This window comes from Echeneis naucrates, chromosome 9 (genome assembly GCF_900963305.1).
Source record: "Echeneis naucrates chromosome 9, fEcheNa1.1, whole genome shotgun sequence".
Lineage (NCBI taxonomy): Eukaryota > Metazoa > Chordata > Actinopteri > Carangiformes > Echeneidae > Echeneis > Echeneis naucrates.
Window position 1 is genome coordinate 13084592 of NC_042519.1, and position 22897 is coordinate 13107488.

Consider the following 22897-nt stretch of genomic DNA (forward strand, 5'->3'; position numbering starts at 1 on the left):
GATTTCCACCATTCACTATTTTTAACAAATGCAATAGATAACTGCATAAAAGTGGATGTTTACGCCAATCTCTCATGTTTTCAACACCTTCCTCTTCTGTCTCTGTCTCTTCGCTGAACAAGAAATAAAGGTAAGATGGCTGTTACCAATAACTGGATTTAACTGTTTAACTTTTAAACTTTTACTAGTCGTGCTGTATTTTTTTCCTACCCTGCCCATACTCACTGGATCCCTTCCTAAAACAATTTTAGTGAAAGTAATGGGGGCACAGCCTCTGATGAAGGCTGTGTCCCCAGTTCTATGCAAAATATATTTTCAGTTCAGCCAAAGCTAATATGAGGCTTCAGTAGTCCAAGTAAAACAAATTAACTGTCGCTTTTTGAATGAGCATGTCTCTCTGTTATCCCTCTTCCAAGGCTCGGCTTAGAAACACTGGCTGTCGAATCATATGGAAATGTGATACAAAAACAAATTAACGTTGGAAGATATTCACATGATTTTCCAGACAGCTGAACTCTTATATTGACTTCTGCCGAAATTATCTCTTCAGATAAAATTGCTCTACAAAGGGATTTATTCTCAGCCAGTATGGACAGGACAAGCAATTACAGCAATTTAAAAAAAAACTCAATGTAGATACAAATGAGCATGGAATTATTATTTGAGGACAGACTTGAAAAAAATAAGCTGCTCCTTTAATAGCGGGCCGTGTACGTTCATGTCTTTACTGTCTGCAGTCATTGGTGCTTGGTAGGAAAATTGTATAGCACCAGATCTCCTTCAAGATGAGCACTGGCCATGTCTTAAATGATGTCTCTCACTTTCTTTTAATCCTAGATCAGTATATGTTATTCCCAGATACAGTATAACAATTTAAGGGGTGGTCACCTGGTTATAGTGCCGGACTGCAGTACAATGGAGTATGCAACTATCGCATATTATTATATTTACAATATAATTGTATTTTCAATATTTTTTGCTATTTTGAGCTATGTTGATTGTAATTCTCCTGAACTATTAGCGTAACTGTTCATCTTGCTCTGTTGCTATTGCTGTAACAAAATATGAGAAAAACCTATAGCCTCTTAAATGGTAAAATTAACATGTAGGTAATCAGCTCCTGGCAGCCATCAATGACTGGCACCTTTTTCTTTGCCGTCAGTTGTTAAATTAGTGGTGGGCGAGAGGAAATGATATTCTTGCTGCACCTTAATAGCCCATAACTTTGTAGCTATGACACAACTTGTTTATGGCATACTCAATCAGTCAGCCACTCCATCCAGCCATCCGAAAATGGTACACACACATTTTTTCTGTTGCTAGGCAAATGTAGAAGTTTCAAGGCTTTGGGAATCTGATGATGTAATGCTTTGTCCCCAGTCAACCTCCAACAGTGTAGCAGCCCTCAGCTCATTCTTCAAGGCTCAAATATTAATATATATTTTTTCAGAGAGACCATTTGTAGTGGTCGGATTGTCTTCTTGTCTCAAAACTTCGACATGAATCTGACAAGTAACCAATGAAGCCCGTAATATCCCAGGTATCACCATCTGGTCATGTCTGCAAAGCGCTGTCTGGGTTCGGTTTGAGTTGATTTATTTCACGGCTAATAGAGCTTTATTAGATACTCAATCACCTCGTGTCAGTGGCACAGTTGTATAAGCATTTGTTTAGCAATGTACCTCGGCTTTAAGTGCCCTGAGTAACCTAATCTTTTTCTTCTGAGGAAATGGACAAGGCGAGAAGGGGGTAACAAAAAGCCAGTACAAATGTCTTTAAAAGAAGTATTGTATGATGCTGAATGTAAATGGACATAAATGGACAGAAGGAGGCAGAGGAGGAGAAAAGTAAAACATGCTGGAGGGAAGAAAGCGAAAGTGACGATAGAGGAAAGGCAGAGGGGGATGAGAGGAATTTGAAGAGGTAGAGGAGAATGTTAATCTGAGGAAGGCAGCATAAAGAGAAAAGCTCTTTTCCTCTCTGAGCCCCACGCCCTCACTTCCTGTCCCTGCTGTCAATCAGAGCAGCTGAAGTGCATCAGACAAAAGCCCCCCCCCGCACCCACACACAAACACACACACGGCACACACACTTCCCATCCTCACACCAGAACAGTCACTGATGGTAGCTGCTGGCATTTGTGTTAGCGATTGGAGACTGTGTGTGTTTGTGAGTGTGTGTTGCTTCTGTAGGTTTCTCATGTCCGTCAGAGACCCCTAATTAGAAATCTCTCTCCCTCTGTCCCTCTCCGTCTCACACATTCATTCAGGCACTGTACCCATCCTCCATCTCCACACTGACCAGCTTGTTTCTGTAGTCTAAGTGTGGCTCTGTGGGCCTCTAATAGCGTAGCCAATTAGTGCTAGAGTCCGACTTGGCTGCTTCTGTAACTCAATGGTGGTCCCACTGAGGGACAGAATGGCTCCCCTGAAAAGGTACAAGTCCACAAAGAAGGGCCTGACAAAGACGTGTGTGTGTAGGCTGCATGTCACAGCAGCACAAGACTGGAATAACTGTGTGTGTATGTGTTTGATCTTTTTGCAATTCAGCATTAGAAGTCCTCAATAAAGAGTTTGGCAGTGTAAAACTGTCCTACATTATGATGGGGGGAAGTGCTTTTCAGGATGCTCGAATGGTTAAAAACGGTGCCACTAACAGTGAACGCACATGAAACCACACACCCACGTGTTTCAGGCTGACCCCTGCTGCAGTCATTTTTCCCTTTTCATCTTATAACACAGAGCATATTCCTATGATGATAATACCAGCCTTCATCACAAAGTGCATTTTGATTTAGTTTTTTGTTTTTAATCAAGAGTGCAGAATAAAAGCTTTAATACGAACAATTAAACCGATTACAAAAATGTAAAGACAAAAACAAAAATACTTGTTCCAGGTTCCATTCTTTAAAGTCACGTCATTCATTTTGATAGCCTTTTTTTTTTTTTTTTTCAACAGTAAAACAAAATATTGGCCTGATGGTTGAATCTCTGAGGCCATAGAATGCTAATGAACTATTGTTAGTAGAGATTTCAATGCATGGAGTAATATTCATGGGAATTCATCCAATGGATGTCAGGATATTTCACTCAAAGCCAAAAATATCTTTGACTGTGTGTCTCACTAGGGGGAGCCATTTGTGACATGGCCCTTCTACACTGGCTTCACTCTACAAGCCTGAGCATGCAGCTATCTGGAACCGGTCTATGAACGCAAACGTGCCAACATGAAGGGTTTTGGTTGCCTGCGTGTGGCGTCTGTGTGGAGGATGGAAATTTTGGGTGGTGATAAAGTGACAGAAGAAATCTTGACACGGATGACAGATGCAAACACCCCACGTTAAAATCAGATGCGCTGTAATCATTGTTGCAGAAGCTCACACGGGCCTACTTTCTACTTTGCATATCAATAGCCCCCAGATAGTAGATACACACTCACACTTTCACACACAGAGACACACACAGACATAATTGGTTACGTAGGGAGCAGAGCCAACTTGCACCTCTCGTTGCCGTGGTAACCAGAGAGACAGATTTTTCTAGGAGCACTTACTCACATCCCGTCTGTTATTCACTTGTTTGTTCATTCATTCCTCCTTTTAGCCTTTCTTTCTACACACCACTGTGTGTGTGCCTTTCAGCCAATTTTCATTCCCATTTCTCCTCCAATAAGATGCCCTCTTAGCATGCATATGCAAATTAGTCAGACTTCAAAACAATTAGAAGGAATTGAATAACGAAAAGCATTGTGTTCTCAGCAGCTGGACACAGAGAGCAGCTCAGACCTACTGACACAACAGCTAAGCAGCCATGAAGTCTGCATAATTTACTTGGAGGAGAGTGTGAGGACTTCACAATTACAACACGTTTCTTTTCTCCCGGTGGTGATCAATTTAAAGAGCTCACGCAGCATTTGCTTGTTTTATCAACACAATGAAGCGTGATTTGATGATTTTATCAGTGTAGCTTGAGTCTTTTCATCACTTATAATGCAAATGTGGCATCGCTGTACTAATTCCATCTCTTTCTAATTGTATCCTATCTCACTATTTGCCTCTTTTCCCCCACTTCCCCCTTTATCGCCTCCACAGCCCTCTCTCCAGGGTGTATCAGGTTATCATTGGCCAACAAAGCAGGAAACAGGAAGTATATATTGCACCACTGACAGAACTCTGAAGACACTGCATGTACATGCACACACATTTCTGCAGGAGCCAGCTCTGTTATTTTACAGCACGAATACGAGTACAAATGCATAATTTAATGAAATACTTTACAACTGAATGATTTGTAAAAGTGTCTTGTACTTCAGGTACCTGGCCCAAATTGAGAAAGAGGTGTTACCATTTGGCTCGTGAACACACATATGCATGTATGCCTGTCCTCAACTGGCTGAAGCAGGCATTCTTCACAAGCAATTTGCTTTGTATTTTATTTTGTGATAACCCTCAGGCGTCATTCTGATTTACAACCCTTTAAAGTCATTCATGGAAAAAAATTTCCACTTACAAAACTGTTGTGTGTATGTGCAGATAGAAATCCTGTCTGAAAATGACACTGCAGAAAAACTAATAATGAATCAAAATCTGCATTGTGGCTAATCATGTACATATCTGGGACTATTATTGACCTATTAGAAAAATTTCAATGTGAGTTCCAAAACCTTTCAACACAAACACTCAGAAACAAAGCCAAATATAAGAATATGGCAAGAATAAGTATGGAGAAATCAAGTTGTGAAGACAAGAAGTATAGAGAGGAATGAATTAAATAAATAATAAGTAGATAAGGAATAAAAAGAGAGCTTCAGAATGAGTGGAGAAAGGAGAGCACAGCTCTGTACTTTTTTGTCAGCTATCTATCAGAGAGAGAGAGAGAGAGTCAATAAAAAAACAGTGAGCTCTAATTGTCCCGTGTCAGCGTCCAGTCAGATCTCAGACCCCGGCGACATGAGGCTGTCAATGGATGGACGCCAGTAAAGTCAACAACCATAACCTTCAGGTTAACAAAGGGACTGACCATGCAGTAAACACTTGATGCAGATGTATGCATAAAACATTACGTAGAGCAGAAAGCATGTTAAGTTCATTGGACGCCAGAGTAGAGAGCACACGCGGTGCTAATGAAGGTGGTGAAACAAATGGAGTGGTGATGATGGATCCACAGACACAGACACAGTGGCACACACTCCCAGGAGTGTCATCCATCCATCCGGCTAAACCCAGCTCACATTGGGCGAGGGGCAGGGCCACCCTGGACAGGTCGCCAACACACAGAGGCACAGAGAACAACAACCACTCACGCTTGCATTCAGACCTCCGGACAATTTAGAGTCACCAGTCAACCCAAACATGCATGTATTTGGATGGTGGGAGGAAACCTGAGTGAGTGTCATTTACATAGAAGTTAAAGTAACATATATATGACAACAAGGAGGGCGAAAAGGCTAAGATCCATGATCTCCTGTATGGTCCCAATGGGCTGTTGAGGCGCGTGTGAGGGTGGCATGCAGCTTTCGATCCCAGCAACAAAAAGGTTGTGAAATCGGCTCATCTGCTGCTGTAACTGACAGGGGATTTGTTATTGATACATGGGGCCACAGACGGGATGATGGTGGATTCCTCCGAACTTCTGCAAATACCAAAAACCCACAGAGTTTGTTCCAACCAGCTCCACTGAACATGGGATGCATTACATGAACCTGACTGAGTTTGGCCTCGCACAGACCAAAAACACAGGAACACAAATAACATCATTCTTTCCAACGTTCACAAATAGAATTTAATGAATACACTGTATCTTGTTTATTAAATTTGTACAGAACAGTGGACATAAACTGTTAAATGAGGTTTAACTGGCACCATAACCGTATTATCTTACTAGCCTTATAAACTGTTGTTAATCATGTAACCTTAAACAAACAGCATACATGACAATGTGTGTCAAGCTTTACGTTAAGGGCAGCAGAAATAAGTTGTAACCACAACACAAACATAATTAAGGTTAATCTTGTTTGCACACACTATCACATCGGAAAGAAGCAACATTGCTCATTTGAAATTGGCTTTCTCGCATGGTAGCTTACTACAACATAACCAAGCCAATACATTTTTTTAGATGCACTACATAAATAAACCACAAACACTTTGCAAACATCCGCATTATATTTCTCCTTTCACCGCACTTAATGTTGTTTCCAAAAGGGGGGATAACTGTCCAACATGGCCACACAACACGCTGTGTGTTGTTGACAGCACCAGCAGGTCAAGAGAGAAGTGTGTTAAACTTTCATGGACTTGGGTTAATCTGAGTCCCTCACTAAAGAGACACAGTTCACCTGAGTCTAGAGTCAAGAGTCACTGTTGTTGCCCCCCGTCCCAATGTAGGAGTATAATAATACCAATAATAATGATGATGGTCATCGTAGCATGTGCATGAAGTACATTAGCCACATAATGAACACCAGTGTGTTTAACCACTTGTTTAAGCAACATTTATTTTAACTTACCAATTCAGGAACCAAATCAGATGATTCTGCTGACTCCAGTCAGTGAACCGTTGCACCCGAGTCATCTGATTCAGAACTATTTCCAGCGGTTAAGAGCTGTTTCTGGTCGCTGAGAATTGTTTCCAATGAGTCCGCCGACTTGCCTTGTATACTTCGCAGCAGTCAACTGGAGAAGTCATTGGATCTGGGTTAATGGTGACCTTGGATTCGTGATTCAGTACAAAGAGTTGAATCATTAACCCGGGTGATTCAGCACTCGACCAGCTCTACTAGATAGCTCAGTTTGACATGCATGGATGATAAAGTGGATCCATATCCAATTAAGAAGCAAAACAATAATAAAAATAAAAAGACAGATGAAGAAGATGAAGAATCTGAGCAAGCAGCAAACTAAAATCAACATGAAGACTCTGGAGAAGGGCATACACATGAGCATGGGAAATTTCATAGAAATAACAGCGAACAGAGACAGTGACTATGAAATGAAAACGTTTAGTTCCACCCACTTTTTTACATTTCTACACACACGTTTAAATTACTTACAACCTCATCAAAGGAGAATGTTCAAAGGACCTTAATCCCTAACAGGACAGACTCTGAGGTTTGGTTCAGCTTGACACACTTATTTTAGATTTCTTGGTAAGTAGGACACCTGGCACTGACATTTTCCTATTTAGAGTTCACATGTATACAGTTCAGATCCTAATGGAGTCATATGAAGCAGTGTTTGTTTATCCTTTAGCACCTGTGGCTTAGTCACACTAATTATATGGCTCTCTCTTCCTGCTTCTCCAGAAAAGACAGTTAAGAGTTTAATTGGTCCTCCATGACCCCCATCAGAGCCAGTCTACCTCAGTAACAGTCATCTCAATCAGCAATAACAATACGATGCAGGTGCACATAAACGCAAATGGATGGGCCCATCTGAGGGGGCCTACACATGCACAATCGCACACATATTCATAAACTCACTACAGGGCAGGGGTCCCCTCAGGATTAGTCAATTATTAAGCGGTCTATCCCTCTAAGAAAGAGTGTTATTGATTGATTATCACTACAAGTTTAATAATTTATTTGTTTAATTAGCAGAGATATAGAGACAAAGCAGAAGATGAACAGCCAGGGACAGGAGTGAAGTCAGAGGAGGACGATGAACAGCCAAGAAAGCAGGGAAAACAGTGGACCAGTGAAAAAGATGAGAAGTGGCAAAGAGGAGCTGGGGGGTTAACGAGCCTGTAGACACAGAAAGAAATTCCTTAACAAAACATTTGATGGAGGAAATAAAACTGAAATTGCCCCCACCCCCCCTTCAGCTTGTGTTGATGCTCTCTTGTGCATGTCTCAAAAATCCAAACTGTAAAGTCAGCAGCTGGGTAGCATAAAAAACACAAAGCTATTCAGTCAGTCAATAATTTCAGCCCTAAATATCTAGAGGTACCAGTGTGCACTAAAAACCGTAAACTATTTGTTCCCTTTTTTAATATGGCTGGTTTAGCAGTTGGAACCATGATGCCTAATCAGACAGTCATCATCACATCATACATGAAATTATTATAAATCAGCATCCCTGAATGATATCATAGTATGTAATGGCTGTAATTTTACCAAACCAACACTCGCTACTGTTGTGGTGTCCTCCGTCTTTCTATTTTGTCTTCTATGCTTTTCTTTCAGGCCTCCATTTCAATTCCTCTCATGATCCTTTCCTGAGTCTGGCTAGATGAAAAGGACTGCGTGAATTACAAAAATAGACACCAGGTTATCTATCTTCATACCTGCACTTTTAAATCTGAGGCATTTTGTCCGGTGTATTTCTCCTTGTTAAAAATCTATGAAGCAAACAGACTAGAGAGGCTCTTCAGTCCAAGAAACATGTCTTGTCTGAAAAATTTATGAAAAAAGGTTTTTATCTCCCACTGTTTTGTGTAGGTGGAGAAGAAGAGGACATTGTCATCTCATGTTGTCAGCCAGTGCATCTCTGACCCCGTTATTCTTGAACAAAACACACTCATCTGTAAGCATTCACACACATTTAGACGTCTAAATACTGAGAGACAAAGTATATGCCTGCTGTCATAGTCTCCTTTTGTTATCAAATCTCTGTGTACTTTTCCTTTACATAGACAGAAACAACACTGAGACTGTAGCACACAACTTGGGCCCTATTAGTACTAAGACTTTTGGCAATTAGATTTTATTCACAAATTTTATTGCCAGGGTTTTGGCAAGAAGCTCAAGCAGGCAGATGATCAAACAGATTTTGTTGTTTAGCCAACCAACTGTTTCATATAAAATTGAGAGAAAAATGAAGCAAACAAAAAGCCATCTCCTGTCAAAGCCCATTTAATTGTATAGTATGTTATGGTCTTCATCAGCTGTTCTGTAGATGGAGATTCAGAAGTAGTATAGATTTGTTTTCTCCAGACTTTTGACCACAGATGCTGTCAGTTATTTGAGCAATTGTAAAAACAACAACAACAACAAAAACATGCCAGACAACAAATGATGGCAGCTTAACTCTGACAGCCAAGGTGTGATGGGCTATTTAAGGATGTGCTATCAGAAGGTTGATAAAAACAGCCTACGTGGTTGCTTAGGTTGGAGGAGTTGGTGAAATATTTGGCTTTAGCAGTTAAATACTGCGCCATGTTCACCGTCATCTTTGTTTATCGGGTATTAAGAAGCAGGTCTCCAGCGCTTTTAATAGTTTTAGAGCAAAGTTAGAATCTCATCTTTATTGTTGTGTTTCAGAAACTGTGTTAGAATGACCTTCAGTGAAGGGCCACATGTTGTGTTCAGTATGAACTCACAGTCTATGAGAATTCAAAAACAATGATCTAATTGCCTGTTTTACAGCATAATTGGACTTAAGTGTAACTCACCATTTTACAACAATGTCTATTCATGAAACTGTCAGTTTACACTTTATGCTTTAAAATGCGCTACAAAACGCATCAGTGTGACATTTGGAAGGAAATGTGGATGAAGCGAACAATTAACCTGCTCCGGTTTCACCAGCTATCAGCAGCTTACTGACTAAAAATGTACAAAATTATTTACCATAAGCAATCACTTACATCACTGATTAACGTCATTCGAACTGATAGAAAGGAGAGCAGAGCGAGAGACAGCGAGAAACTGTTCAGACCTGGATGCTTTGTTATAGTGGTCTTGGTGGTTTAGCCACGGAGCTGTGAGCCAAGTCAGCTAACTGTTCCGCTGAGGCCGCAGCGCTTCAAACCCCAAATACAGCACTCTGCCCTACTCTCAGCCCCTGACCACAATTCCCAGCTGCCCCAACACCACTCAGCCAAATAAGGCATATCTACAAGTCCCACAGTTCATAAACCAGGTAAATGTTTGGTCCTTAATACTCACCACACCCACACGTGTTCATGCAATCACATAAGTGAACACATGTACACACACACACCAGAACATCAGAACATCCCTGCTGCATTGGCAGTACAGGAGAGTCGCTGGTGTGATTGCATTATTGATTGCCCTGGATATGTTTTTTTTTTCTTCCTTCTTAAAAGCATTTAGCAATCTGGCAATTAGTTAGAGCTTAATGTAGGATGTCAAAATAGTGCTATTGATCCAGCAGAGCAAGGAGGAAAGATTGATCAGTCAACTCATTTACGTTGCTGGCGCTGCCTCGTCATAAACACTCCAGATGAGACTCCATCAAAAGCCCATCCCTTGTTTGCTGCTCGCTCTGCCGCTCTCGCTGCACCAGTGTCCCCACAGCTTTCTGCTGTTGGCTCCTGATGCTTCATTGCGCTGTCTGCACCTTGTTTGATTTGGCCATATGTTTACTTCTGTTCACCATTGGTCTGTTCCATTTGTCTTTTATTTGATTGATGGTACGATTTCATTGCCACGTTCTCCACACTCTTTGTCTGTCATTGACATTTTTATAGTCACATAATAACCAAATATTTATTTCCATGTTTTCAGTTTGTGCCTTCTGTCTCTCCCCTCACCACCACTCCTATACGGCATCTGAAATCCAATGTCTCCACATACAGGAGCTGTCATTGTCTTATCGGTCAATGGACAGACACAGAGATCTTTAAAGGTAACAGGCTGGAAAACAATGAGGGCTGGCATTTCCTCTTCATAGTTTGAGAAGACCTTTGATTAAGAATTTTGATTGGAGTTGTATTTTCCTTTCACACCATTACAATTACATGTGAGGCAAAGTCATAGACAGAAGATAAAATGGAGATTCAGATTAAAATGGGGACATCATTAAAGAAACAATACTCCTATAACAAAAGCATGATCTTGTATTAGTGGATGACTTTTTCTAGTTTTCTAAACACAGTGTAAAAATAGTATCTTCGCACACTGTGTATAATGTACATTTAGCAAAATTTTACATTTTGGGTCTGTTGCACTTCACAGATGGATGCAGTGTAAAAAAAAAATAAAAAATCTTACACATTGATTCAATTCTTTATTTTTTGTAAGATATGAACTATAGTATTGATGCAATTATTGTCTATTGATTGTCATTTGAACCACAGATCTGTTTTGGTACTCAGGGACATCTAGTAGTTGCAATAATTATTCCAATGACAAAGGGAAATGTGCGGTGGAAGGGTGAGTGAGCTCTGTGTTAGGTTGGCATTGACATATCTGTCCACAAAACAAGAATATGACACCAAAGAGTGGAGTTTGATTCCCATGTAAAAGAGGTTGCTTTTCAACCATTTAATAAATGAAAGTTAAAGTGAAATATTTCTCATTGGACTGATACTGATAGTGGTCTTCCCATCTCACTCTACGTGAATATACACATTGTGCAATTTACATTCCATTTTCAGAGTAGAAAAACTCCCAATTACCTAGAAGCAACATGTAACAGCAGCTGAGTGATTTGTGCAGAAGTGGATGGTCACGAGTGCTCATGTCGTACAACAGCTGTAGCTGATTGACTCTGAGATCCACCCTATTTTCCATTTGTCTCCAGTCTCCAGCCCTTTATCTCTGCTGCACTTCTGCTTGTTTTGAGAGTGTTTCACTTGATAGCAGTTTTCAAATGGGATATCTGAACATTAGAGAGGAAAACAGCAGGATCAGAAAAGATTACTGAAGATGCCCCCCCATCACATCTAGACATCTGTTCTGACCAAAATCCTCTTTATCTTCATTTTTCACCATCAGTCTCTGCTGTTTGTGTCTCCACTTTCTTTGTCTTCTTCTGACACCATCTCTTCTCTCTCTGGCTGCTCCAGCTCCTCTTCCACCTCCCCTTGTGCCCCAACAAGTGTCTTATATTTCCAATGATGATTTAACTCATAAATCTTGATAAGGCCACTGGCTGTTCCGTTTTGGTGGAACAGGAAACTCTTGTAGGAGCACAAGGAGACAGAAGATGAGGAGTGGCCCTGTTATGTTATGAGGTTGTCCTGTTATTCTGTATTTTTCCACTGTGATGGTACCTTATGTACGATATTCCTGTGAATTTAGAGGAGCACTTTCATTGGAATGTACTCGGGATCGGGAAACGTGTTGGTTGCGATCATACCTCTATTCGTCCAGCCACACTTTTTGTGTCCGTTTGAAATGAGCTATTGCTTCTAGTCATTTTCCAACAATAAAGCATTTACCTTTAATTAAACTATCAAACAGAAAATCTGTGAAAAATAAAATGTTATTGCCCCAGCAGAATGGTAAATGAACAGTAATCAAACTTGTCTCCCCCATTTACCAATTTCTTTTACAGGGCATGCCAGGATTATGTTCAGCTGCGCCAACTTTGATTGGGAAAAAAAAAATGATGCCCAAGTTGCAATGGCTCACAAAATGTGCCATTAAAATCCATTTTCCAAATTACAATCACCTCCCCTGACAGCTTAGTTACAACAAATAAAACCATTGCTTTCATTACTGTGTCATTTCCCGTTCTGCATGTTTTCTGTTTTGAAGTCCTTTATTTGAAATGCGCACTTCTTGCCTTTGTGCATTTCCCGCCCCTGTGATTGTCGACTCCACCCCTCATCAGTTGCACCTGTGTCTAATTATCTCCCCTCCTATATTTAGGGCGGTCGTATCTTCCACACCAGTTCATCTTTGTTCCTTTTGACAATTCAGCTTGAACAGCCGCTCGTGTTTTTGTGAACATTGTTTTTGGAGTTAGTTCGGTGTGCTGAAGTGAACTCTGTCTGATTCTTGTTTTGAGTCATGATGAGACACCTGGTGGCTGTGTGCACAGTAATTAATGTTTTTATTAGAGAAATGTTTATGACATTTCCAGTGACAGAGAGGCCCTGAAGCCCTGAATCCCTGAAATCAGTAAAATTTGCTTCTGGTGCCAGTAGTACAAACTCTTCTTGCAAAAAAAGCTGTGGCTGTAGTAAAATGCAGTGGCAACAACATTTTTTCTATAGAAACAAACAAATAGAAAAAAAACAAGACTTGGTTAGGAATGACCATCATTACTGCACATCCCTGATCCTGTTGACTCTGAAAAGTCTTTAGTAAAAGTTGAAGCAACTGAAACAGCCTTCCTGCGCTGTACTGGGACAACCGTTTCTGCACAAGGTGTGTCTTCAGGCAGGAAGTGTAAAATTGCATCTTCACCAGTACCAACTCTACTGAGCAGACCAGGAAATAATCAGTCCATATAACCACTTTGTTTTCTTCCCACTTCAGTTGACCAATGGTGGAAATATGGCCAATCATGGATATTATAGATTGTATTAGGCTGTGCTTTTGGAGGGAATATTGTTGGTGAAACTAATAAAATGTGCTGTCAGTTTTGTAGACATTTCCATGAGAAATATTTCTTTAAGGTATTAAGAAAGGTAGTTTTTGGGACATTATATAAGCTCTAAGTTCAACTGCTTTTATTTGGTATAGAAATATGTTTGCAGAAATGTAGCTTACTCATTCATGGGGCAACACATCAGCACAAACACTGCTCCCTGTGGTGGCCATGATGTCACGATGCAGGTGCAGCAATAAAGGATTAACTAATAGCTGCCTGTCATTGGCCTTTAAATCTGTAATTGGTCCATGTCGTGACGAAGAAGCTCCTCTTTGTCTCCACTGAACCACTGTCCCGTTGTGTTTTCTCTGGGTTCTCTAGGACTGGGTTTCTATAATAATGGCACATTTTCTCTGAGCAGTGCTACAGTTTCTCTTCCCCGCTGCTTTTAGATCTTCTGGGGTGAGGTTATGGCTAATAGTGTAGTATTAAGACAGAGGCAGGATCTAGTTAGTAACAACATCACGGAGGCTTTGATGCACATCATGCAGCCTGACTCAAAACCTTGACTTGGGGGGCAATTATTTCCCTAACTGCAAAATGATGAAAAATGCAGGGATATTGTTTTTGTAGGGTTTTAGTCACTCAGGTCAGGTCACATATGATCTTTTCAGATGTTTCGGCTCTTATTTGACTGAAATGTGAGGCTTTGATCTCCATCTTGTTTTCAAGTACGATCATCAGGTAGCTCATAAAGTTCTCTTCTCTTCTCCACCTCCGTGATGACCCTTGTCCCATCCGTCGTTGTGTCTGGAGCAGGCATCCCAGTGTATGCATGCAGATGGATTTTTTTCCCCCAGCTGTTTACATGACTTCTGACTGGACTTCTTACTGAACACACGTGAATTTCTATAAAATCCGCCACGAGCTGAAAAATCAGCCCCACATCCATGAGCTGTCTGCCTGCCTGGCTACCATGCTCATGTGGTTGGTGTAAAAAAAAGTAGCATTTGTTAGCATGGGAGATTAAATGAGGCGTAGCTGTGCCTGATTTTATGCCCATTCGAGTGCATGGCTGGTGGGTTTTGTAGGGCAGACTATAATATAACCAGGGAGAAAATTAAATAGACAAATTGTTCCTTTATCCTTCTATCGTGCACTTCTTCATTTGCATTGGCAGTGTGAAATAACACACTCTATTGTTTTGTCTTGCCCACAGTGAAATGAGTGTCATAATAAACCACCCTATAGTTTTCACTCCATTCCACGTATTTTCTCATGTTGGGTTATGTTATTTGATCTTCAAACTGTGTTGGGTTCCAAGTTATTTGTATAAAGCATAATTTAAAGTAATTTCCATCGGACAGGGTTGGTCTGGAGAGGATCTTTAAAAATCTCCCAAAATCCCCAAGCTCACCCCACAAGCTGCCAAAACAACCTGTCAGAAAGCAGATTATTATTACTTGAATACTTCCTTAAAACAAATCAGCTTTAATTAATTAAAATTCCTGAAGGAAATTACTTCAGCCCTCTGGTCTCACGCACAGTCTTGATCCCACTCCCCAAAAGGAAGAGTTTTAGAACACAGTAATGGTTGGTCAAGCATGTACTTATTGAGATCAAGGGACTATAATACTGCCTGTAGGCAGAGAAAAGGCGAGATGCTGTGCCAAAGATGTTTCGCAGATTTAAAACTCAGGACATTCTGGTTTCATGTTGTATCATTTCTGGACCTGAACCCAAACTCATATTGCCTTGTCCACATAACAGTAGCAGCCCCCTCTCTCTGTTTGTGTTACCAGACCCAACATATATCAGCTCTTACCTCCCCCATCCCCACAACTTGATGTGTGTGTGTCTCCTGTGATTAAAAGTGTTATTTATGAGAATGAAGTGCTGAGTCCAGGAATTCTCCACCGCACACCAAAGAAAGCACCATGAACACTCAGTTTTCTCTTTACACTCATGCACGTCATCACACATGCAAAATATGCTGAGTCTAAGTACTTTTCCTTCCTTCCTTCACCCCCACACAAACAGATTTACACCAACCTGAGTTTTGTCTGCCTTGTGCCATCTTTCATTTCCTTTCCAGTGACAAATTGTTGACAGAGCTGTGCGTAAAAAGAACAGATTAATTCAGCTGTTGCTTAATTGCATTGGGGAGTTAGAGGTGCTCTTCTGTCCAATTTGTTAGTACAATGCCGTGCGAAAGCGCTCAGCCTTCACCTAATCTGCACACTAAACAAGTTTCTCTCACTTAAAAAACACTGGACTTATACTGAGATTAATATAAAGTATAATCACTTACACTCTACAGGCAGGATCATCAATTTAGCAGATTCCTGTTTTTCTAACACGTCAGGCATGCCTGAATACTTCTAACCAAGCTTCTCATTTTGTTTTAGTACACACACACACACACATTTATTATACTCACATTCAGGAGCTTTGATGTGACATAACACTTTTTATTAATTACATTGTATCACGACAGACTGGTCAACGTTCAAAGAGAAATCATATCATCATCACCATCATCGCCATCACGACTCACGTAATTTCCACCAAGCAACTGTATGTCTGTACACGTTCCTTTTAGTGTGTGTTCCTGTGTGTGTGTGTGTGTGTGCGTGTGTGTCTATGTTTGTTCACCAGGAGCACAGATGGTTATAGCATCACAACCTGCCTTACTAAATAATATTGACTGCATCAATCAAACTACTTCCAGTTTTTAATTACCTTTTGTGTTTTGCAATACAGCTGTTTCTAACGTTTGAGTAATTGTAGGCATACGAATAACATTTCAACATCTCGTTTAGCATAAAAACCATACAGGGCTTTGATAAGCCTCTACAGTATCTTATTTCATGCCTCTCACAATTCAAATATCCACAAAACATCCAAAATCCTCCTTTTTTTCTACCACAGTGGCAGCAAGTTTTACCTTTAAATACAGACAAATAGCACATAATAGAAAAACTGAAAAAAAGAAATACTGCATATAGCAAAATCTGTTTTTGTTTTTGTTTGGTAGTTTCCTTTTTTTTTTTTTTTTTTTTAAACTACAGAGAAGCAGTTTTTGTGGTATTACAATCTTCAGGGCTCCACAAGTACCCAAGCACAAAGGTTTCAAAGATGACCTTTACAATATTTCAGATCTATTATCTTAGTGTGATGTTATAATGTTGTGTGTGAGAGAGACTGGAGTAAATGTGAAATGGATAATAACACTCCTTAAGTTGTAATGTGCATCTGTGCTGTGTGTGGAATAAGTTCAACTCCTATGAGTCACCTGGTGAAGACTAAACTCATTTACAGTGAGGCGATAGTCAACGGAAAATATCTGCTTATATTGCTCTTATATTTCTGTGAATCCCAGGCTTTAGTAAATTGTGTGCAGAAGAAGGCTGATTTTCAAGTCATAAATAAAGCAATTGAGTGATTCCATAAATCTTAGCTGCCTTAATACCAACTTCAAACCCACACAACTAGGTACATCGTTTATCACGAATCAGTGAGTAGTGACAACGTATTAGTTCCTGTTTCCTCCACTGAGTCTCTTCGAATTTGAACTAAGATTTTGCTCGAGTCTGAACCCAGCCTGCATATCCCTCCTGACTCACTCTGACATCAATCAGCCTTCTCCAAGCACACACACACACACACACACACACACACACACACATATACACACACATACAAATACACCACTGGGAGCATGAGCAAACATCACTCTGCATCCAGGGAGCTGCTGTACGTCATTTTGTGTAGTTGTGAGACCCATGCAGCCTCGCAATTCTCTGCCCTCCACTTCTAATGTAAAAGAAGAAAAGAGTACAATCTAGATATTGACACAGTCTTGGACACAGCAGTTAGAGACACTTATTTCTTTCAGCAGCTTATTCACATTTGTAAATGTATTTTTGTTCATTCCTCCTGCTGATATTTCTTTTTACAAAAAAAAAAAAAAAAAAAAAAAAAGAGTAGCACTTCTATTGACCAAAGTTTAAGACTATCACGTACAGTATAGGCAGCATAGAAGAGGAAAGTTGGTTGAATAGTCTATTTTACAATAGGTCACTTGAATAAGAGAGAATAAGAGAGAGAAGTCTGTGATTGTCAGTCCTTCCTTTTCTGAGACAGCCGCTCACACAGTTGTTCTTCCTGCTTTTTTTTTTTTTTTTTTTTCAGTTGACCAGAATCGATGCAAAGTAAGCCAATCTTCAGCCACAGTTTTGTTAAGAGTTCACAAAACACTCCTGCAGTGTTCATCATAGCTAAAACTCCATACGCAGCTTCTTCCCAGAACTGTTAACACTTCGCTCCCATCCAAATTGACACGGTTCATTATTAAAAAAAAAAAAGGAACAAAAAGGAAACAGGTTCTCTATGCTCTTTTGACATCTGAGACATTCACACTGTGTTTGTTTCTCACAGTTTTTTCCAGCTCTCGTGCTCTGCCCTCTGTTATTGCACAGAGATACTGTGTGGCAAGTTGTAGAGTCGAGTGTGCTCACTCTACTGGATTTATACAGCAGGGATGGATTTTGAGACCTTTTAAGCCTGCACTGTCAACGCTGCGGCTCCTTGCATTGATTCTCTGACAGGTGACAATAGTTTTGCAATTTGTCAAAATAAATTTACAATGTGACGGACTGGTGAATCATCCATCCCTGTTGTAAAGTACGCTGTACATGAGGACAGGCTAGGTAGCTCTTAAGAGGGAGCCAGACATACAAAATACATATACAGTCAAGATTATCTCACACATTTGCAGAAACATAATCAATTAAACTTGTTTCAATTTGTTTGTTGCTGCAAAAGGCAACATTAGATATAGAAAGAAATATACAAAATGCCTCTTAATTTATAAATAATAGTACTATAAATCAATAAAATCAACAATTTCAAATTCACAAACGTCAATACCATCAAGTGCTGTTGTTAATAAACAAATAAGATTTATAATTTGAGGGTGATGTTTTACATCTAATTCAAATGGCTGTCAGTGAAACTGCAGTGAATATGACCTGTTAAAATGTCTCTTTTTAAAGAGTAAAATATGACTCAGTAAAAGGCCAAAAGAAAAAAGAAATGGGTTTCCTTGCATGCATAAGCTGTTGTATATACAGTGTGTGTGTGAGTGTTTAACCAGATACATGAGCTGCGCTGTAGGAAAATGAAAGTGGTTCTCCATCCGTGGGGAAGTGTGATGCGTTATTATATTCAGTTTAAGCTGTTGGTGGACTGCCAGGAAAACATGTGTGGAGAAGATGCACGTGTGCATGTGTGGTGGAGAGCGGCCGTAGGAATGTGATGGCAACAATGAGTTGAAGTTGTGGCTTATAAGAACATCTCCAGGCCAAAGTAATGACGGATGCTCGCTCTCACTTTCTCCCTGAGGACATTCACGCCTCCTCTCTCTCCCTCTCCCTCCATCTACACTCCATTATTTTCTTTTCCTTGTCTTTGTCTCTACACAGTCCGTTGCTACCTCTTTGCTCCCACCATTTTCTCCTTTATACCCCATTGATTCTGAACCGACCTCTCCCTTCCCCTTTATTCTACCCCAATATGCCTTATTACCTCTCCTCTCCACCATACCTCAGTCCTCAGTTTTCTTCTTTTTCTCCTCTCCATCCCTCCATCCCTCCTTCTCAGCCATAAAACAATAAGTCTTGAATGTCTGTGAGGAGACTGTGCTAATGGAGCCCATTAGGCTGTAATGAAATATACATTACACCATTACAGAGGACGGGGCCTGGCTGAAGCACTGCACTGCTCAAATAATAAAACATGCACAATTCAATTTCCTTCTCAACCCGTTTTGAGTGTCTTTCAGTGTGTGTGTGTGTGTGTGTGTGTGTGTGTGTGTGGTGTAAAGATGGAGGGATGACAGAATAAATAAGGTATACAGTGTATGTGTGTGTGTGTGCATGTCTGTGTGTATCCCCTCTTGCACAGATGTGGTTTTCAAGGATGTCTGAGTGTTGAGAGCTTTGATGATTTAATATGGGTTGACCAAATGAACCACACCTTCTAAAGCACCGATGCCCACATATCTGACCGTGATCTAACCATTCAACACCCAGCCTCCCTCTGCAACCTTTAAACCCCTCACCGAGGCCTTGGAATAGTCAGACAGCTGTGGACAAATGAATCAATTGACCTCCGACACGAGTGCTTGACATCACAAGTGAAGCATCTGCCACTTCAGTGGTGATGGTGGGTGGTGGGGGGCTTATCATGTTACACTGGGCAGTCCAGGCTTGAGCAAAGTAATATGTGACAGAAAGCAATGGTAGAATGTAATATGCAGGCATGAGTGCATATATCCATAAAATCATGTATGTACTCCGTTGCAGATGTTAATATTGACATTTCTTGTAATATTCATCATTACAGTGTAGTAGAAGACCTTAACCTTCTTCCTAAATCTTTTTTTTTACCTCAGCAGCGCAGTCAAACTTCAACTGGAGCTGTTTTCTTAGTCTTTTGTTGTTGTGAAGTCAAATTGGTCAACCACTAATCATCCCACCCAGAAAAAAAAACTCCCCCTCCCCCTCTTTTGGTCGTTATTCTGTTACAGTCAGAGTACTGTAAGTTAAATCGTGTTTTGTGTAGTCCTCTCTGTAAGCCATGTTGGATGAATGCTCACATTAATACTTGTGTACTGTTCTGAGAGACAGACAGAAAGAAAGGACAGACAGGGTGAGAGGGGAAAACACAGTGTCTTTATGGCTCGACATCTCACAGAGCCATTTCCTCTGAAACGTCTCACTGTCGTACAGTTTTGTATTTACACGCGAAGGATTGAAGCTTCTGGTAATCCTCCCCACGCTACACCCTCTGGAAATTTCTGGATGGTCAAATGAGTGCTGTTGTCCGACAGGCAGCGATGAATGAGTCACTAAATTTTAAGTTCTGTTAATCATGTCTCATCAGTGTAGCCCCAGTCAGTTTAAAGCATTTGAAGAGAAGAGTAGCTTTTTTTTTTCTTCAGAGTTAAATGATTCTCAGTAAATGTCTCTTCGGGAAATAAGGAAGGAGTTGAGGATCACAAAGGAGAGGAAATTGGTAGGGAGGACAGAAACGATTTGGGGCCAGTTGAAGAACTTTTTGATTGCCTTTTAGAGTTTGATAAAAGCTTCACATCATGTACAGCGGTACCTTGCACACACACAAACTTCATTCAGAGGTATCATCATGTTCACACCAGAGCACACACACATGCATGCAACCTCAAATGCGCATACACGTACACACTTCCACACATTCAACATTCCCGACTTAACAGACATATCTTCATCTCTCATGCACACACATACACTCAAAACTCCTCCATCCTCTGCCGGTGTTCAGCCCAGTATATCCAGGTATACAGGCGAGGCCTTAGCCAGATTGAGGAGCAGACCATGGATTTCTTTGATGTTGAGTCTCATATGTGGCTCTCTCTGCCAGCAGCCCAGCATCAGGTCATAGACTTCTTTAGGACAGGTCCGAGGCCGCTGCAGCACCCGGCCTTGGGTTATACACTCAATCACCTACAGAGCAAAAGACAAAAAAAGAGATCTCTCATAGTCTGAGCAAACAAAACAAAAGCAAGCACAGCTACAGTTCAATCAACCAAAGCTGAAATTTTCTGTTTTTCATCACCCGGTGAAGATGGTCCACCTGCTCGGAAACACGGTTGCACCATGTTGCAGTGGCACACAGTGACAATGTCAGCGTTATTATTTACTGAATTCATGACGTTTCACTGCACTGGAGTGAAAGGAAAGTTCACAACTGTACATTTACCAGCTCCCTGTCCAATTAACACAGCGTCTCACAATACTTCGACTTTCTCATCTACCATAGAATATATATAAAATACATATAAGTAAAAGATATATAACCAGTATATAAAATACAGGTTTTAGATTTAAAGTTGTGAATCAATCACTACAGTAGCCACCTGAATTGCTCTTCGGTACGGGGAGAACATACGATCCTCTGGAAGCAGTTTGGAAAATATCTCTACTGTTATTTTCCTATAATATCATTTACAGTTTTTATTTCATTCTCATCAGATATTAAATACACCTTGCTGTTTGTGAGGGATGATGACCAATTACTGATCTCCATTAAGCCTCAAAAAGCACCTGTCTTTCCAAAATGCTGTATCACCATTAAAAAAGGGCTTTGATGCCAAATGATTACAATTACGATCTGATTGGTAGTAATATTTTCTTTTCTCTAGTCTAGAAGCTAGAAGTTTCATCTCCTTCTCAATCTGTGATGGCAATCAATTTTTTGGAGTGCATATATAACGGAAATCTCATTTTGATACAAAAGCCAATATCTTGTTTCAAAGATATGTGAGCTTCAGATTCAGGTCAAGAGGTGGGTGAACTGTGATTCTGTTGAAATTTAATAGCTAAAGGTTAATTTTGGATGTAGCCAGAATGAGTGCTGCTCATACGGTTGGAAAGATGTAACCAGAGTTGAGGTGATAAGGTGGTTCAGGCTGTAAGTTAAGGTGAAGGTCATGGGTTAAAAGGCTCTGACACAGCTGTGTTTTCCGGAAACTGGGTCAAGACCCTGAGTGTAGCGATGGAAGATTTCTTCAAGTTACGGATGACTGAGAGGTAACAGAAACGATTGTTTACTTAGTTGTCTGATTAATAAATGCTTTATATAAAAGAGGTGAAACTAAGGAATTTGGTTTTCTGTTCTGAGTGAGTCTGTCATAGAACTGAAACAATTCATGAGCCAGTTTTTGAGGCAATTAACAGAAAATCTAAAGATTCCCCTACATAGTTTCTTATGGTTACGATTCTTATTATTTCACATTTTGACAGCATCAGATGTATTTGTTCGCAGCTTGTTTCAGCTAAATGTAAACTGAGTAAACTCTTTAACACCAGAAATCTTGTTTTTGAAGAACAGACACGTAGTTGTGGTGGTCGAAAATATTGTCCTTTTCAGAAACAGGGCTCGCCAATACGAGCATGCAAACATACAAAAATAATAATTCATTCAAAACAAAATAAATTGCTATTTACAGATTTACTGAGTTTCTGAGTCAGGTACCGCAGGCTTATATAATAAGGCGGCTTGGGCCGAGGATTTAGGACTCATGAAACCTATCCCTCTCAGGTACCTGCACACTTAGTTGTACTAGGGGCTGTTTCCTCAGACGTGGGGCTGCAACATCTTGTTTGCCATTACTTATTAAGATGAAAGTGCTTCCAGGGCCACATGCACAGCACATAAAGTTCCTGTTTTGTATATTTGACATTTCTTTATTTTTTTTTATGCTTATACCTGAGTTATGGTGTCCGCTGGTGAGTAAATGCAAACAGCAGACTGATTAATAACTGATCGTATTGTACTCTGTACCTCATTGTTGGAAAGTTGGTACCACGGCTGTTTTCCATACGTGAAGATCTCCCAGAGAACAACTCCTAGACTCCAAACATCACTTTCCGTGGTGAACTTTCTGTACATGATGCTTTCAGGAGGCATCCAGCGGATTGGCAACATGGTGTGACCCCCAACCTTTTAGCGCATACAAACACACACAGACATGCCAGGAGAGATTAAGAGAGTAAGTTAATATCACATAGATGTAACTGAAAGAAAGAGTAAAAAAAATGTAAAAGATTCAGAGAGTTTTTGGGGTGT

At 40.4% G+C, this 22897-nt stretch overlaps 1 protein-coding gene across 1 annotated transcript in view; it reads right to left on the minus strand.

Moving 5' to 3' along the window:
* Nucleotides 1–20586: 20586 nt before the first annotated feature.
* Nucleotides 20587–22897, minus strand: part of ntrk2a (neurotrophic tyrosine kinase, receptor, type 2a) — a 67776-nt gene continuing 65465 nt past the window's right edge. Inside the window, exons 19-20 of the mRNA XM_029510114.1 lie at nt 22613–22771; nt 20587–20772 (exon numbers count right to left, since the gene is read on the minus strand). Of these exons, the coding sequence (XP_029365974.1) occupies nt 20587–20772; nt 22613–22771 (345 nt within the window). The remainder of the gene's footprint in view (nt 20773–22612; nt 22772–22897) is intronic.